Here is a 19,351-nt window from a genome sequence, read left to right on the forward strand (position 1 = left end):
GCCACATAAAACACACCCCTGGTGTCATGAGGGTCCAGCCCAGTAGATGGACACAGGAAGCTGCGTGTTTCATCCCATAATGTCCTGTTCCCTACACAAACCATCTGCAAAGTCCTGCACTTCTCTCTTTCCTCCCTCACTGCTCCTATGGAGATGGTCCCTGTCTGGTAATGGAGGGGGAGTCATCTTCAAGGCCTCTTGGGCCTGGCTAGGCCTAAGGCTGGGAGGAGAAGGGGGAAGAGCAGTCTTAGATCTGGCCAGCTGAGATGAGCCTAACAGTAGAAGGGGGGGGGGGGGGGGGGGGGGAGGTGTGTGTGTGTGTGTGAAGAAAGAGCCCTGGGGGTTTTGGGTGTACCCTCAGGTGGGGAGAGGGGAGTGCTGGGATGCTTCTGGGTATGCTTTGGGATCTCCTTTTGTCACCATGCTTGTGGTTCTCTGTAAAACACTCACTGCTTTTCCATTTAAACTTTCCACCACTTCTACAATCCCTTTGTCTGAGTGTGTTTTTTTTCCTGCCCGTGGTGGGAGGGAAGGAAGGAAGGATCGGCCCTTCGACTGACCACAACATCATGCATCTGCCTGCAACCAACTGCTGCTATGGAATAGGGGCTTGGGTTTTGGTCGATGTTGTGTCGGTGTTGCGCTGAGAAAAATACCATTCAGTGCAGGCAAGCTGTGGGGAAAGGCAGGACACTCTGAATTACATAGAATTACATAGAATAAGCCAGGTTGGAAGAGACTTCATCGTGTCCAACCCATCAACAAATCCATCCCACCTAAACAACTAACCCATGGCACCAAGCACCCCATCAAGTCTCCTCCTGAACACCTCCAGTGATGGTGACTCCACCACCTCCCCGGGCAGCCCATTCCAAAGGGCAATCACTCTCTCTGTGTAGAACTTCTTCCTAACCTCCAGCCTAAACCTCCCCTGGCGCAGCCTGAGACTGTGTCCTCTTGTTCTGGTACTGGTTGCCTGGGAGAAGAGACCAACCTCTGCCTGTCTACAACCTCCCTTCAGGTAGTTGCAGAGAGCAATAAGGTCACCCCTGAGTCTCACCTTCTCCAGGCTAAGCAACCCCAGCTCCCTCAGCCTCTCCTCACAGGGCTGTGTTCCAAACTCCTCACCAACTTTGTTGCCCTTCTCTGGACACGCTCCAGCAAGTCAACCTCCTTCCTAAACTGAGGGGCCCAGAACTGGACACAGGACTCAAGGTGTGGCCTAACCAGTGCAGTGTACAGGGGCAGAAGGACTTCCCTGCTCCTGCTGGCCACACTGTTCTTGATGCAGGCCAGGATGCCATTGGCCCTCCTGGCTGCCTGGGCACACTGCAGGCTCATGTTCAGCCTATCATCGCTTTAGTGCGTTAAGAACTCAGCTCAGGGTGCTGCTGTTTCTCAGTGCCCCAGCAAATTTCCTGCAGTATTCTAAACAGTAAGATAATCTTCTGAAACGAATGTACCTGATTGTGTAGGCCCTACTCCTTACCCAATACTGGGCTTACATGGCATTCTCCTGCTATCAAAATGCAAATCACATACTGATGTTACCCAGCAAGCTGTCACACCTTCTAAAGGTAGCAAGGAATATCAGTGGAAGGCAAGAACCCTGGAGGGTGAGGGGAAGCAGGGGGGAAGAAGCCAGGGTATTTAAATTTGAAGAAGAACATATCTGACAGCTGAGTGAACAAAAAGAATAGGCTGGGAGGGATCCCTTGCCTTTGTTTGGAGTATTTGTAGATGTGAGTTCACTATCAAGCAGTTCACTGTGTGTGGCTTCCTTCACTTTTTGTGTGATGTAATGCACTTTTGGGGATGTCAGTAAAATAATCAGCTTTCCTGGGGAGGGATAGAGGATGTGGTATTTTGTAGAACACTTCCAGATTTCTGTTATTAATAGGAGCCTTGTAGTTGGGCTCTGCTCAGGGTGTTGGTTTGGTTGCTGTTGTGGGGTGGGGTTTGGTGTTTTGTTTGGTTGTCCTTTTTTTGTTGTGGGGTTTTTTTTCTTGTTTTTTTTCCTTCTGGTGGGGTGAGGTGGGATTGAGTCAGTCATCAGCAAGTTTGCAGATGACACCAAGTTAGGAGCAGATGTTGGTCAGTTAGAGGGCAGAAGGGTTCTGCAGAGGGACCTCGACTGACTGGACAAATGGGCAGAGTCCAACAGGATGGCATTCAACAAGTCCAAGTGCCAGGTGCTGCACTTTGGCCACAGCAACCCCATGCAGAGCTACAGGCTGGGATCAGAGTGGCTGGAGAGCTCCCAAACAGAGAGGGACCTGGGGGTGCTGATTGACAGCTGCCTAAACATGAGCCAACAGTGTGCCCAGGTGGCCAAGAGGGCCAATGGCATCCTGGCCTGCATTAGGAATAGTGTGGCCAACAGGAGCAGGGAGGTCATTGTGCCCCTGTACTCTGCACTGGTTAGGCCACAGCTTGAGTCCTGTGTCCAGTTCTGGGCCCCTCAGTTTAGGAAGGACATTGAGACACTTGAAGGTGTCCAGAGAAGGGCAACAAGGCTGGGGAGAGGCCTTGAGCACAAGCCCTGTGAGGAGAGGCTGAGGGAGCTGGGGTTGTTTAGCCTGGAGAAGAGAAGGATCAGAGGTGACCTCATTGCCCTCTACAACTACCTGAAAGGTGGTTGTAGACAGGAGGGGGTTGGTCTCTTCTCCCAGGCAACCAGCACCAGAACAAGGGGACACAGTCTCAAGTTGTGCCAGGGGAGGTTTAGACTCGAGGTGAGGAAAAAGTTCTTCACTGAGCGAGTCGTTTGTCATTGGAATGTGCTGCCCAGGTAGGTGGTGGAGTCGCCGTCCCTGGAGGTGTTCAAGGGGAGATTGGACGTGGCACTTGGTGCCATGGTCTAGTTGTGAGGTCTGTTGGAACAGGTTGGACTTGATGATCCTTGGGGTCTCTTCCAACCTTAGTTACTGTGATACTGTGATACTGTGTCCAGAGAAGGGCAACGAGGCTGGGGAGAGGCCTTGAGCACAGCCCTGTGAGGAGAGGCTGAGGGAGCTGGGATTGTTTAGCCTGGAGAAGAGAAGGCACAGGGGTAACCTCATTGCCTTCTACAACTACCTGCAAGGTGGTTGTAGCCAGGAAGGGGTTGGTCTCTTCTCCCAGGCAACCAGCATCAGAACAGGAGGACACAGTCTCAAGCTGCACCAGGGGAAGTTTAGGCTGGAGGTGAGGAGAAAGTTCTTCACTGAGCGAGTCGTTCGTCATTGGAATGTGCTGCCCAGGGAGGTGGTGAAATCACCATCCCTGAAGGTGTTCAGAAGGGGATTGGATGTGGCACTTGGTGCCATGGTTTAGTAGTCACACAGTATCACAGTATCACTAAGGTTGGAAGAGACCTCGAGGATCATCGAGTCCAACCTGTCTCCAGCCATGAGGTGTTGGGTGACAGGTTGGACTTGATGATCTTTGAAGTCTTTTCCAACCTTGTTGATTCTGTGATTATAGAGAGCTGCTTATGTTTCTCTTGTCTAGTTAAAAGGGATGGAATCTAGCTCTCAAATTTCTGGACTAGACCTACTTAAGCTCTGAGATGTATAGAGTAGGCAGAAACAAACAGACAAACTCTCTGGTCCTTTTTTGGTCAGAAAGACTTTCCCAGTTTCCCAACTCCTTTTACCCAGTGAGCACATTTAGATACAGTCAAACTGATAAAACCCAGGGTTATGAAAGCTCAGTTTCATTCTTACCTCCACACCCAAGTTAATTCAAGGGGAGTACTCATTTTGTACTTAGGTGTGGCAATGCCAGCGACGAGCAGTGTGAGCAATCTGGCAGTGCAGGCCTAGAGCCTGCCATGGTGCTAGGCCATGCTCAGCATAAGTGCAGAGCCAGCTAGCAGTGCACCAAACAGTGCTGTGCCTGCAGCATGTAACTAAAACAAGGCACTGGTAGCTATAAACACAGCAAGTTATCTTGGGACAACAGGACATGCACCTGCATCAACAAACCTCGCCTGTCATCAGTAGTTGGGCCAATAATCTATAACAGTGTGATGTGTGGTCACTCACAGGGAACCAATGAGTCCATGCCAACAAGGCACTCCCAGTTTATATAAGTTGTATAAGTTCCCTTGCTAGGCACTTCTGCCTTTCCTATCCCTTCTTCTTCGATGCTTTACTGTGCTATACTCACACCATAGGCCTGCACCATAGGCCTGCAATACTGGAACAATAAAGGAGCAATACTCGATGATATTGGTCAGCTGTATTGATTCCAATCTCTGTTGTCACTTAGCAGCAGCTGCTTCAGGACACAGATCATCTAAGTCATATTCTTTGCTCCTGATGAATGCTTTTGGGTATGTTACTTAGCATTGTGTTTGCAAAGCACTCTGCAGCATGTTTGGCAGAGAGCTGTGGTTGCACACAGAAACAGCAAGGGTGTTGGGGGGTTTTCTGCTTCTTTGAAAAGTGTTAATGCACACTTGGAAATTTCCTAATGCTTGCTCCTGTGACATGAAGCCTAGAATGTAAGTGCCTTTGTTTGTGAAGGTATGGAGTATACATATCATCTTCATCAGAGAAATAAAATGAAGAGCCAAAAAAGGTTAAATTTGTTTCTGGGAGTGAATGAAGATGTAGTTCTGGTATTTGTCATTAAAAATGTATATTATACAAGTATTGTGAAGAACAACACCCCCCCCCCCCCAGTGTCTGAGGGTGGCCTACAAGATAGCTGGTGAGGGACTTTTTAGGGTGTTGGGTAGTGATAGGACTAGGATCCAAGCTAGAGGAGGGGAGATTTAAATTAGACATTAGGAAGAAGTTCTTCCCCATGAGGGTGGTGAGACACTGGAACAGGTTGCCCAGGGAGGTGGTGGAAGTCCCATCCCTGGAAGTTTTGAAGGCCAGGCTGGATGTGGCTCTGGGCAACTTGATCTAGTGTGAGGTTGTGAGAGACTGAAAGCTTGTCTCTCCTGGTGTGACTCAACAAAGATAAAATCACTTGCTGCTTGCCCAGACAACAGCTGATGTGTGTTGGGCAGAGCTACTGGAAGGACTCTTGGAAGGCGCAAAGATAACATCACTCACTGGACCACAGCTGGCCTCACAACAATGGACCGAGGCCGCCTTCAGAAATATGCCTAAGACAAGATAATGTCCATCCATCAAGTACCCTGGAAAGGGAGGATGGTGAGACAATGGATTCACCACCTGTTTCCTGATGTGTGATGAGTGTGTGGGCAGGTAGATGGAGAAGGAGGAGGTGGAGGCCTCCCCCCTCCATCCAGCCCCCTGCCCAAACACACAGGAATGCACAGAAAGATTTCCTGGGGAACGATACCTGGATACTTACCTAAGGAGGATTTCCTGATTCCTGATTTCCTGAGGGACAATACTTGGACACATAGCTAAGGACTAAAAACTGTATAAAAGACTTGAGCCACTACTGGCTCAGGGGAACTAAAATGGAGAACCGAAAACACAGGAGAAGGACAATGCTGCACGGGAGAAGGAAAAGCCCGGGACAGAGCTGCTCTGGAGAAAAGAGGCCATGGAGCCTGGAAGAAGCAGACTGAACCCTCTGTCTGTGTCCTAAGTTCCACCTGCTGCAACTCATGGAGCTGAGGAGGCTGCCCAGAGGACCACATCTCTTCTCCAGCCAAAGCCTCAGCACCATTTCTCTACAAACCCAACATCTCCTGCAGCACCTTTCCTCCACAGACAAACTGTCTTGGTGGGGGGGGTGAGGGGTGTGGTAATAGAATTCCTTTCCTCTCCTCTCTCTCTCCTCTCTCTCTCCTCTCTCTCTCCTCTCTCTCTCCTCTCTCTCTCCTCTCTCTCTCCTCTCTCTCTCCTCTCTCTCTCCTCTCTCTCTCCTCTCTCTCTCCTCTCTCTCTCTCCTCTCTCTCTCCTCTCTCTCTCCTCTCTCTCTCCTCTCTCTCTCCTCTCTCTCTCCTCTCTCTCTCTCCTCTCTCTCTCCTCTCTCTCTCCTCTCTCTCTCCTCTCTCTCTCTCTCTCTCTCCTCTCTCTCTCCTCTCTCTCTCCTCTCTCTCTCCTCTCTCTCTCCTCTCTCTCTCCTCTCTCTCTCTCCTCTCTCTCTCCTCTCTCTCTCCTCTCCCCTTCTTATTTCCACTTTATTTATGTAATCAATAGTCTAGCTGTTGATATTTTGGCCTCGTTTGTGCCTCTCATTTCACAACGCGGGAACATTCAAAAGAACTGAGGCTCTTTCCCTCTCCGGACCGAGACAGAGGTGTCCCTGCCCATGGCAGGAGGGTTGAAACCAGATGGTCCCTGAGGTCCCTTCCAGCCTTGACAGTTCTGTGGTTCTGTGAGATACACCCAGGTGCATTTGTTGAAAGTCGTACTGTTGTACATAGAATCAAGTAGAACAGACCGGGTTGGCTGAGACCTTCGCCGTCGTTTCTCTGCAGGGTGGGGTTTTTTACTGCTGCTTTGCAATACTTTAATAATACTTTGTGTTGTAAAAAAATGATAGCCAAATGCTAATGATGGGGTGCTTTCTTTTGGTTGTAGGTGAGTCGTGATGACAACTACTCTTCTTTGTTTTTGTAGGCTTCCTGCAAGAATCGGTTAGCAAGATCTACACAGGCTTGTGCCTAAGGGGAAACATGTCTGAAATTGACTATGAGAAGTTAGCTGAAATAGGTAAATATTTTTTATTATGCTTGAAATGACATCTGGGTAGAGTTACAGGTGATTTAATAGAACATCTTCAGTAGCTGAGAGGCTTCACCAACGTTTTGTAATACTTGTTGGAGCAATCCAGTGTGAGTTACAGCCACGGTACTGATGTGCTCCCTATTAAAGCCATTAGAGCTGAAGGTTAGTTTAATACATGCAGCTTTTATAAATTATTGGGAGATATTCCTAGTGCAATTCTAGCCTGCTGGAATATCACATCATCACATATTGTGGCACAAATGGGAGTCATTACTCCAGACAGACAAGCATTGAATGAGCACAGAGGTTGCTGTGTTGCATGTTAGTTCCAAGAAGCTTCATCAAGCTGAGCAATGTGGCCATGGCATTAGGGACCACATATGTTTGTTGTTGTTCTTTGTGGGGTTTTTTGTTGATTTGTTTCTTTTTTTGTTCATTTTTGCTTCTCTAGTTCTTTAGCATATCTCAAAGGTAGGTGTCTTGAAAATACTTGCCTCTGCTCTTTGGAAACCTGTCTCCTTTTATGCATAGTAGGAAATAACTTTTACAGACAGAGTTAGGTCTTGCCTCTCTGTTCCAAAGGCTGTGGTTGTGTTACTGGTTGTTTCTGTTGTGTTCAACTTCAATGTATATACATTTAACTGTCAACAAAACTTGCTACATTCCAGTGGGTTATGATAAATGGTTCACCCTTATAGCCTTGGATGGGGTCGTTGCATCCTCACTGCAGGACACAGCACTTGGCCCTATGGAAGCCCCTTATTGATCCAGTCTGTCCAGGTCTGGATGCAGAGCCATCCTACCCTCCAGCAACTGACCATCTAACCATCTCACTTGGTGCTACCTGCAGACTTAATGAGGGTGCTTGCAATCACCTCAGCAAGAACGTTGATAAAGATATTAAACAGGAGTCATCCCAGCACTGAGCCCTGGGGAACACCACTTGTGACCATCTGCCAACTGGATTAGCTACCACTCTCTGCTACCACTGCCACTCTCTGGGCTTGGCCATCCAGCCAGTGTTTGATCCATTAGAGTCCATCCAAGCCATGAGCAGCCAGTTTCTTCATGTGGATGCTGTGGGGAGCAGTATCAAAGGTTTTACTAAGTCCAGGTAAACAATAGCCACAGCCTTTAGCACATCTACCATGTGGGTCATCTTGTCATAGAAGGAGATGAGGTTTGTTGAGCAGGACCTGTCCTTTGTGACCCCATGCTGATGGGGCCTGATTGTCCTGCAAAGGTGTGTTATGGCACTCTAGATCTATTCTGTGACCTTCCCTGGCACCAAGATCAGACTGACAGATGTGTAGTTCCCTAACTCCTCCTTCCAGCCCTTCAGGTACATGAGTGTAGCATTTGCTAATCTCCAATTAGTTGGGACCTACCCACTTAGCCAGGACTGCTGATAAATCATGGAGAGTGGCTTGGTAAGCACATCTGCCAACTGCTTCAGCACTCTTGGGTGTAACCCATATGGCCCTGGTGTATGTTTAGGTAGTTCAGCAGGTTACTCATCATTTCCTCTCCTCCTGCTCCCCATCCCCATCTTCCAGCTTGAGGGGCTGGCTATTCAGCAAACAGTCCTGCTATTAAAGACTGGGGCAAAGAAGGCATTAAGCATCTCAGCATTGGTGTAGATGCACTTCAGCTGGACTAAGGGTCCTGCCACCTTCTTAGGGGGAGAAGTCTCAATTCCTCCAGACAGTTCTCAGATGCTTCAGTAGTTACCAGCCCATCAACTCTTGTGTTGTTTCTTCTGCATCCCTCACCTCCACTGAGAAGGCAACTGCAAGGCCTTGCTACCATACTGTTCCACAGGTATTGGCATGCTGCTTCCAGGCTCCTCTCTTGCAAGCCTGGGTTCATCCCCATCTCCCTTCCAGCCTGGTTTAAAGCCCTTTCAATGAGCTCTGCTAGCTCTTGGCCCAGGATCCTTTTGCCTTTTAAGATAGGTGTTTCCTGTCTGTTGCCAGCAGGGCTGGCATCTTGTAAAGCAACCCATGGTCTAAGCCCCTCAAAATTCCACCAGTGGCACCAGCCTCTGAGCCATGTGTTCTCTGTTTCTTCTTCTCTGTGCTCTTTGGAACCTTTTGTTAATTTAGGTGGCTACAGTGCTCAGACCTGGAAAAAAAACAAACAACAACAAACCCAACCCCAAACAAACTAATCAAACAAAGTAATGTTTTCCTTGTCCCGAGGTTTAACATGACATAAGTGTTTTAAAGAGGAAAAAAAATGTGAACTTCAGGGACTGCATTGTGTTACATTATATTGTATTATTCTTCCCAGCTTTGGGGACAGAAACATTCCTTAAGGTGAATGACTACTGTTCCTGTTGGTGTTAGTGTGCCAGTTTATATGGGGTAGGCTTTCAAAGGGTAGAAAATGCACCTTTTGGAGATGATAAAGATTAAAGAGAGAGTGTGTGTGTGTGTAACAAGGACTCTAATGATGTCCTTCTAAAAGCAGATGTATTTATTTCTCCTGTAGGACTGCTGATTTATTTTCTGAGGAGGTTTTGGTGTGAATTCAGAAATAAGTATCACAATGGTGGATTTGGTCCTTGCTTCTTTTTGTCTGAGCCCGGCCACCGGTGGTGCTTTGCATCCTCGGGAAAGGCAGTTGTGGCTTTCCTGTGGCTGTTTATAGGATGGAAGGAGACTGAGAAACTGGCAGTGGAAAGCATCCAGGAACATTTAGTAAGAGTTTTTCTGTAACACTAGCTACTGGCACATAAATCTTGCCGAAATCCATCTGTAGTGTACTCACTCTCCCCTAGTGTGTCTTGCATGGTGGTCAAGGCATATGAAATATGCAGATGATGGGAAGGCAAAATGTTATTGAAGGCCTTTTTAAAGTGGCACTAATAATGCTACAGATAAAGCAGTTGCAGCTTCGTTACTCAGGCTGCACAATGACAAGAGACAGATGACGGGCAGTGCACCTTTCCAGACCATTCACCATGCTCTTGAGCCATGAAGAGACCTGTGTGTTAGTGTGTCCTTTTAAAGTTATTCCTAGCAGTTTCCAGAAAACATTGGTTTGAATAATGTAGTAGTGTTAGTGACAAGAACTATGCCAGAACACCTGCTCATTTGAATATATGCTCAAGTACTGGGCTCAGTTTTGGGGCACTCACTACAAGAAAGACACTGAGGTGCTCTAGTGTGTCCAGAGAAGGGCAACAAGGCTGGTGAAGGGTCTGCTGAACAAGTCCTGTGAGGAACAGCTGAGGAAATTTGGGTCCTTTAGTCTGGAGAAGTGGTGGCTGAGGGGAGACCTTTTTGCACTCTACAACTACCTGGAAAAGGAGGCTGTAGTGTGGTGGGTGTTGGACTCTTCTCCCCAGTAAGAAGTGATAGGATGAGAGGAAAGGTCCTCAAGTTCTGTATTTAGGATCAGTTCTTTCTGAACCTTAAAACAGTTTGGAGAAAAAAAAAAAACAAACCAACAAAAAACTTAAAAAGCAGCAAAACAAGGCCCCAAAAGCCTGGACAGGTTGAGTTGATCTTGTGCTGCCCATTTCCATGTAGAGTAGATTTTAATTCCATGATCTAGGAGCTGCTGAAGTTAGGGGAAAGGATGGGGTTTTGTGCAGACACTTACAACTTTGCTTGGCTTCTAAGTGTAGTATATGCTGGATGGGCACTTTGCTTCCTTGCCAAAGGTGAAAGGATTCATGGAAGGAGTGGATTTTGGGGGAGAATGAGATGGAGATTTGTTTGCTGCCTTTATGCAGAGTAATGAGTCTGCTCCCAGCATTCACATCGAGTGCTGATGTGGAGTAGCTGTCAATGCATACATTGGTGTGCTGAAAACTGGGCATTTCTGCTTTGGCAACCCTGACATAAAAGGCAAAAAGCAATAGATAGATGCAACAGGCAGATTGGAGTGTAGAAAATGAAACAACACCAGCAGTGGTGAATAGCAAGGTCACAGCACACCAGCTGTCTAGTCATTGTCAAGATTTTTGTGACCGTCACAACAGATACTATTCTTAAGGAGGATGTTGAGCATGGATTTTGGTATTGTAACATTGTCTTTCCCATTCAAAAGAAAGGGTAAAGAACAAGAAACTGATTTGAAATGGTAACAAATGGTGATAAAGGCCCGTGATTTTGTCAAATTGAGCTAGCATTCAACTGTCTCCAACTCCCTGAAGGGAGGTTGTAGCCAGGAGGGGGTTGGTCTCTTCTTCCAGGCAGCTAGCACCAGAACAAGAGGACACAGTCTCAAGCTGCACCAGGGGAGGTTTAGGCTGGAGGTTAGGAAGAAGTTCTTCACAGAAAGAGAGATTGGCCATTGGGATAGGCTGCCCAGGGAGGTGGTGGAGTCAGCATCCCTGGAGGTGTTTAGGAAGAGACTGGATGGGGTGCTTGGTGCCATTTAGTTGATCAGATGGTGTTGGATGATAGGTTGGACTCCCATGATCTCAAAGGTCTTTTCCACCCTGGTTAATTCTATTCTATTCTAACCCTTGTATCAGAAGCAAAGGTTTTCTCTGCTCATTAGCACTGAAGCATTCTTGCTTGCTCCTTCAGAACTGCAGAGAGATGAAGCAGAAGATGCACACTCAGAACGGGAGGAAACATTTGTACCACCCTCGCTTGAGGATCCCCAGCTAAATACCAGTCACCCCTACCACGATGTTGCAAGGCACGGCATCATCCAGCTAGCAGGTATGTTTGGCAGGTGCTGTAGCTTTACCTTACTGCATGCTCACCGTGGTTTGCTTACTGTGCTCTTCAAGGTGATGCATAGGAATCACGCTGCTGCTTTCAGCCATCATCCTGAAAAGCAGCTGACCGGGAATTTGTGCTTTGCTAAGATGAATTACGAGCCAAATACTCCAGCTTAGTCTTGCTTTCAAATATAACTATAGCAACATATTGTAATCTAAGGCCTAACTGTGGCTGCAGCAGATCTGTACTTCATTTGTGCTAAACTGCTTTGTTTTCTAAATAACCTGAAGTGCTGTGCAGCCAGGTGTAATTATTGTTCTAGTCTGCCCTGTCAAGGGCATGCCACCAGGGAGATACAGGTTACTGTATCAGAGAGGAAACTGTGGACTCTTTGTACCTCATACTTTAGTGAGCCTAGGTTGTGATTTTTAGCAAAGTGATGACACTTTGTCAGCTTGATTTTAATGGTTGCATTTATAGAGGTGTGAACAGACACACTGGATAGGCAGTGCTACATGGTAACACTTGAAAAGACGGCTTCAAGACTTGCTTTTTCCTTCTCCTAGTATACTCTGCATCAAGTTGTGATGGACCATGTATGTACTGCTTCAACTTTGATCATAGAATAAACCAGGTTGGAAGAGGCCTTTAGGATCATCAAGTCCAACCTGTTGTCCAACACCATCTAATCAATTAAACCATGGCAGCAAGCACCCCATCCAGTCTCTTCCTAAACACCTCCAGTGATGGTGACTCCACCATCTCCTTGGGCAGCCCATTCCAATGGACAATCACTCTTTCTGTGAAAAACTTCTTCCTAACCTCCAGCCTAAACTTCCCCCAGCCCAGCCTGAGACTGTGTCCTCTTGTTCTGGTGCTGGGAGAAGAGACCAACCCCCACCTGGCTACAAAGTCCCTTCAGGGAGTTGTAGAGAGCTCAGCTGGGCTCAGCCTCCAGCCAGTTCCTAACCCAGCACAGAGTGCTGCTGTCCAAGCCAGGGGCTGACACCTTGGCCAGGAGTTTGTTATGGGGGACGGTGTCAAAGGCCTTGCTGAAGTCCAGGCAGACTATATCCACAGCCTGCCCCACATCCACCAGGCAGTCACCTGATCATAGAAGGAGATCTGGCTGTTCAGTTGTAGAGAGCAATGAGGTCTCCCCTGAGCCTGCTCTTCTCCAGGCTAAACAACCCTATCTCCCTCAGCCTCTCCTCATGGTCTGCACCCTATAAAGCAGCTCTGATGGTGGGATATGCAAGGAGAGCTCTGAGGTATGCATATGAATGCAGAACACGAGGAAGGTGAACTATGATCCAAAGACACTCTTGACCTCTACAAAATGAGACTCCTTATCCCCAGTGTTAACTGATGTGGAGTCTCATTGGAGTGTTCTCTGCATTTAGATTCAAGTGAGGAAAGGATGAGCTCTTCAGATCTTGTTCCCTCCTGGAAAGGGCCACTCCCTTTTGAAACTGATTCTAAAATGGTTTTTACCTAGTTTGTAATGGCTGTCATCTCTTTGAATAAGGCAGAGTATGATTTCTGTGTTTGGAATGACTGGTTTAAAGCAATTCTGAAAGTTCTTCACAGCTGTTCACATTGAGGCTGGAATAGACCTCTGAGATCATCGAGTCCAGCCTGTGACCTAACACATTGACTAGACCATGTCTCTAAGTGCCACATCCAATCTTTCTTTAAACACCTCCAGGGTTGGTGACTCCACCACCTCCCCTGGCAGCCCATTCCAATGGGCAATCACACTCTCTGTGAAGAACTTCTTCCTAACCTCCAGCCTGAAGTTCCCCTGGTGCAGCTTCATACCATGCCCTCTTGTCACAAGTTGTCTGAGAGAAAAGCCTGACCCCCACCTTGCTACAACTTCCCTTCAGATAGTTGTAGAGCGTGGTAGGGTCCCTGACTCTCCTTTTCTCCAGACTAAACAAACCCAGCTCCCTCATCCTCTCCTCATAAGACTTTTCCTCCAGAGCTGCACACAGTACTCAAGGTGAGGCTTCCCCAGTGCCGTGTGCAGGGGCAGAATTCCATCCCTAGTCCTGCTGGCCACACTATTCCTGATACAAATCAAGATGCCATTGACCTTCTGTGCCACCTGCACACACTGCTGGCTCATGTTCAGCAGGCTGTCAGCCAGCGCTCCCAGGTCCCTTTCTGCCTGGCTGCTCTCTAGCCACTCATCACCCAGTCTGTAGTGCTGCATGGAGTTATTGTGGCCCAAGTGCAGGACCCTGTTCTTGTCCTTGTTAAACCTCATCCCATTGGGCTCAGCCCATCAGCCCAGCCTAAGTCTCTCTGAAGTGTCTTCCTGCCTTTCTCCAGTTTAATTCTGTGATTGAAAGACAGAGATGTCTTGTTTGAAATGACTGAGGAAAACACAAGGCTTTAAGGAAAAATATTTACAGCAGTTTACCCATCACTTACAGCGAGCTGCTTTCCAACAGTCAAGGTAAAAAGCAAAACTAAAATTCCTTCTTGCTTCTCACTAATTGGAATGGCTTACACCTGCTTTCCATAACAATGGCTTTGACTTGCATGCAGAGGAGAGTTTCTTAAGTTGTATTCACACAGTGTGAAAGTACAATTGAATAAGTAAGAACAGAAGACATCTTTAAAAGGTTCAAGTTTGAATAATTGTTCATTAATTCCAGATTTATTTATTTTGTACAAATACCACTGTGCAGGTGACTAAGCAGAAGTAAATGGAACAGTGCTGCAGTGCTGGTTCTTTCATTCCTATTTTGAAGAACTTTCAACCTGTTGCCTGTGAACAACCTCAAGATTTTTTGCCTTTGTGGCAAAAAGGATGGGGTATATAGACATACATGGTGCATCAAGCTGCCTTATCTTCAGCACCTTGCTTCTGTAACATGATTGCTGACAACTTTTTGGAGTACCTTTTACTAAATTTGTTCACATTTAGGAGAATAGAATAGAATAGAATAGAATAGAATAGAATAGAATAGAATAGAATAGACCAGGTTGGAAGAGACCTTCAGAATCATCAAGTCCAAGCTATCATCCAACACCACCTAATCAACTAACCCATGGCACCAAGCACCCTATCAAGTCTCCTCCTGAGCACCTCCAGTGATGGTGACTCCACCACCTCCTCAGGCAGCCCATTCCAATGGCCAATCACTCTCTCTGTGGAGAACTTCTTCCTAACCTCCATCCTAAACCTCCCCTGGCACAGCCTGAGACTGTGTCCTCTTGTTCTGGTGCTGGTTGCCTGGGAGAAGAGACCAACCCCCACCTGGCTACAATCTCCCTTCAGGGAGTTGTAGAGAGCAAGGTGGTCTCCCCTGAGCCTCCTCTTCTCCAGGCTAAGCAACCCCAGCTCCCTCAGCCTTTCCTCACAGGGCTGTGCTCCAAACCCCTCCCCAACTTCATTGCCCTTCTCTGGATACCTTCCAGCATGTCAACATCTTTCCTAAGCTGAGGGGCTCAGAACTGGACACAGGACTCAAGGTCTGGCCTAAGTGCTGAGTACAGGGCAGAATGACCTCCCTGCTCCTGCTGGCCACACTATTCCTGATGCAGGCCAGGATGCCATTGGCCTTCTTGGCTGCCTGGGCACACTGCAGGCTCATGTTCAGCCTACCATTGACCAGCACCCCCAGGTCCCTCTCTGCCTGGCTGCTCTTCAGCCACTCTGACCCCAGCCTGTGGCACTGCATGGGGTTGTTGTGGCCAATGTGCAGAACCTGGCACTTGGATGTGTTCAATCTCATGGACTCTGCCCATCTGTCCAGCCTGTCGAGGTCCCTCTGCAGAGCCTCTCTACCCTCCAGCAGATCAACTCCTGCCCCCATCTTGGTGTCATCAGCAAATTTACTGCTAATGGACTCAATGCCCTCATCCAGATCATCAATAAAGAAGTTAAGGAGCATGGGGCCCAGCACTGATCCTTGGGGCACACCCCTAGTGCCTGGAGGAATCTAAGGTCTGAGTTTTCAGTACCTGCCAGTGGTGTCCTCCTAGGTGTTAGAACAAAGGTTTTAATGGAATCCAAGTCTGTCATTGTTTAAGTCTGTATTTCCCTTCTTAGCCTCTTACTTATTTATAGTTGCATTTAATGATTTTTGCTACTCAACCCAGGTCTTTGTTGAGACTGTCCATATTCAGGATTCAGCTGATTTCATCCCTGTTGCTGGCTTTTGAACCAGTACATTAGAAGCTGATTAGAATGGTATATTGTAGCTCAGACTCTGAAAGGTAGGCTTGTAATTCAGTTTTGGTAACATACGAGCAGAAACTATACTGAATTACCTTGTTACCTTGGCCTTATTAGCCCAAGTCACAAGTCCTGATAATTTTCAGTCCATCTCAGTGCCAGCTTTGCCCCTTCTTGCCGTAGCTTCAGGAGCAGCTCTGTGGTCTGTGAGTGTCAGTGCCACTGGGACAAAGGAGGGATTTAAGGATTCTTTTTTTCTTTTTCTTAGAGGATTTACTGTCCTCAGTCTCTTACTTGCCAAGGGTATTTCTGAAATCAGTACCTCTGACATTCTTTCATGAGTACTCTCTTAGGGAACACCACAAATCAACTGGAGAGACCTAAGGCCGAGGCACATTTCACGAAGGAAGCTGAGCGCTCTGTTTTGTAACCTCTCTGCAGCACAGGGACAGATTTTGGTGTTGGCTTTGCTCTTTGCATGTCCTGACCACTTGGCTCTTGTCATGTATTTATCTCAATTGCTGTGAGAGCAGTTCCAAATCAAAGGCTGATAACAGTGAGAAGGATTTCCTGCTCTAGTGAAGACAGAGCTTGGCTGAGTGATGGGAACAAGGGTTCAAATCTTTTAGGCAGGAACTGAACTTGGGTTTGCCAAGTTCTCCAGCAGTTTTTCTTTTATCTCTCTTCAACTATTTTCTTCTCAGGGTGTGAAAGGAAAGAAGTCCTTATTTACCACATTCCTTGTTATGAACATCAGACTGTAAGTTACAGTGTCTGTTTTAAGGACATAACTGAGTTAAGTATATGAAAATATATGGCTGTGCTTTCTTGTTGAATCTGAGAAGATACAACAACTCAACCTTAACTATCATTTAGAAGAGCAACAGGCATGCTAAAATAAAAGAGAGATTAAAGTGCCAAATTCAAATGGGAACTCACTTGTAGATTTGGGGATCCTGACAAAATAGTAGTCTACACCCAGACATACCTTATTAAAAGGAAAAGTCTACCAGTACTTCCTCATTTACCAAGTAAATGTAAATTACATTCCTTTTCTGTTTGCCTGGTGTGGTGGGTTAAGGCCCATTCTGAAAACAGGGGGGAGGGCTTGTGAGTGCTTTGTGCTCCCTGCAGGGTGTTTTCCCCCTGGGAAACTGAGTCTGTTCCACTCCCCCCTCCTTGCCCAGCTAGGGTATAAAAGGGAAGGCATTGGAGTCATTAGCTCTCCTTTTGGCTCCTGCCTCTCCTGGGTGTGAGCTACTGTGGCTGCCCTCCTGCTCCTCTGCCGGGTCGGGCCTGACCCTTCTTCCTGCTGCCTCTGTGCCTCTTCAGAGAGAGACTGGTTTTGTATTCTTCTTCTTTGTCCCCCTCCCATCCATCCTTGTTCCTTGTCCTTGTCATCCTTACCTGTTATTGTTATATATATATATATATATATATATATATATTTTGTTTAAAGAAAACTCTTTACCTCTCTACTGCCAAGCTGACTCCAAATTACTGTTTGGTGGATTTGCTCCTTTCCTTTTTTTTTTCCCTCTCTGTTGGGAGGGAGGAGGGGGGAGCAGGGGAGAGATTCTCAGCCTTGCTCCCATCTCAGCTCTTAAGTCCCAGTTAAGGCTCAAACCACCACAGCTAGCCTGTTGTTTCTTTGATTTCCTTAAGTTTTCTTCCTGTGAATGACTGAAATGCATAGTGTGCACTGCTGAAAATGGGCTTGGTTTTCAGTGCCCTTTTTAAGGCCAGAGGATTGTTCTAGTGCAGGCAGTCAGATGAGTAGGACTGTACTGGCTTTAGAGAGGTTAGCTTCAAGGATGGCTTTAACTCATGCTTACTTGAACAGGTAAGGTTTCTCTGCCTCAGTTTTCCCATGAGTGAAAGCAGACAGCTATGTTCACTTATGGTCGAAGTGCATCTGCAGTCTTTCACAAAGCTGCTTATTTTTCTGCTTTTTTATTCATGCAGTTAAATGTAACCAGCAGTGACAATTAGTGACTCAATTAGTAATTTAATTGGAAACCTCCTCCAACAAGCTACAGTGTACTGTAGCACAGCAGCTTTTTCACAAACAAGTCATGATTTGGAGAAAAAAATTATTAATGTTTTAATTTTAGTACATAAATCCCTGACACATTATAATGCCTTTATATATACTCTCAGAATATCAAATAAGACACTTTAAAAAAAATCTTCAGGAAATAAAACTGTGATCTCTTAAAGAACAATATGCAGACATACCTGAGGATATGCCCTTTAGCCACAGCAACCCCATGCACAGCTCCAGGCTGGGGTCAGAGTGGCTGGAGAGTGGCCAGGCAGAAAGGGACCTGGGGGTACTGGTTGACAGCAGCTGAACACGAGCCAGCAGTGTGCCCAGGGGGCCAAGAACGCCAATGGCATCCTGGCCTGCATCAGGAACAGTGTGGCCAGCAGGAGCAGGGAGGTCATTGTGCCCTGTGCACAGCACTGCTCAGGCCACACCTTGAGTCCTGCGTCCAGTTCTGGGCTCCTCAATTTGAGAAGGACTTTGAGACACTTGAACATGTCCAGAGTAGGGCAGTGAGGCTTTTGAGAGGCCTCAAGCACAGCCCTGTGAGGAGAGGCTGAGGGAGCTGGGGTTGTTTAGCCTGGAGAAGAGGAGGCTCGGAGGAGACCTTATTGCTCTCTACAACTACCTGAAGGGAGGCTGTAGCCAGGAAGGGGTTGGTCTCTTCTCCCAGGCAACCAGCACCAGAACAAGAGGACACAGTCTCAAGCTGCACCAGGGGAAGTTTAGGCTTGAGGTGAGGAGAAAGTTCTTCACAGAGGGAGTTGTTGGCCATTGGAATGTGCTGCCTGGGGAGGTGGTGGAGTCACCATCCCTGGAGGTGTTCGAGAAGGGATTGGATGTGGCACTTGAAGCCATGGTGTAGTTAGTCAGGAAGTGTTGGGTGACAGGTTGGACTTGATGATCTCTGGGGTCTTTTCCAACCTTATTGATTCTATGATTCTGTAAGTGTGGTGTTACATGTACTCTTCCTTTAGTGGTGCTCAAACACCTTATTTAAGACAGGAATCAGAATTCATTTTTAGTGTGGGAAGAGGCCTTGTGGGATGGAAAAATCCCCTTTGAGCAATAAAATAAAGACAAGCTGTCAGCCAAAAATAAGAAAGAATAAAGAACCATCCAGCAGAGGATGCTCAGAAAAAGTCAAAACTACAAGGCCACAGTGGCAATTGCCATAAGTCAAGAGGAGTTCAATCTTTAAAGGATGCTAAAGCAAATAGCAAAAAGTGGTTTGGCTCTGTAAAGGAAAGAAAGAGACTAGAGACCTTCTGGGAAATAAGAGTGAGGTGACCATCAGAGAGAATCCAGATACAGCTGTCAAACTCAATGAATATTTCATCTGGGTTTGCAGCAAACACAGTGATGTTGATATTATTAAAAACCCAGTCCTCTATGTGGAGGTCATCTGCAGCTTACCACCTAACTTGTCACCCATGTGTAGGAAAGATGCATTCAGCCTGGAGAGGGGTAGAGAAGAGCTAGGTTGGTGGAGAGGTGGAAGATGTAACTTGTTTGCAAGTGGTAAAATACAGGATGGGAAGGGATGTGAATGTTGTCTGTAGAGTCCTTTGGGCTAGTAAAGAGTACTGCAGGAGAAGCGCTGCTGGAGATGAATGCTGTCGTCGTCACTCATGCAGGGACAAACTTGCTAGGACTTCTAGATTGGAACTGAGAAAGGAGATTGCTAGTTTCCAGAGCAATGGGCAGAGGGAGCAAGGAACAGAAAAACTTGGTTTTTAAGAAGAGCTCAACAAATCAAAGGAAGGATTATGTGGTACGG

General features: G+C 47.0%; 1 protein-coding gene across 1 annotated transcript in view; it reads left to right on the forward strand.

Moving 5' to 3' along the window:
- Window positions 1-6,595: 6,595 nt before the first annotated feature.
- ARHGAP8 (Rho GTPase activating protein 8) overlaps window positions 6,596-19,351 on the forward strand; it is a 61,762-nt gene continuing 49,006 nt past the window's right edge. The window contains exons 1-2 of the mRNA XM_009896322.2: window positions 6,596-6,632; window positions 11,192-11,329. Of these exons, the coding sequence (XP_009894624.2) occupies window positions 6,596-6,632; window positions 11,192-11,329 (175 nt within the window). The remainder of the gene's footprint in view (window positions 6,633-11,191; window positions 11,330-19,351) is intronic.

This window comes from Dryobates pubescens, chromosome 27 (genome assembly GCF_014839835.1).
Source record: "Dryobates pubescens isolate bDryPub1 chromosome 27, bDryPub1.pri, whole genome shotgun sequence".
NCBI classification, from domain to species: domain Eukaryota; kingdom Metazoa; phylum Chordata; class Aves; order Piciformes; family Picidae; genus Dryobates; species Dryobates pubescens.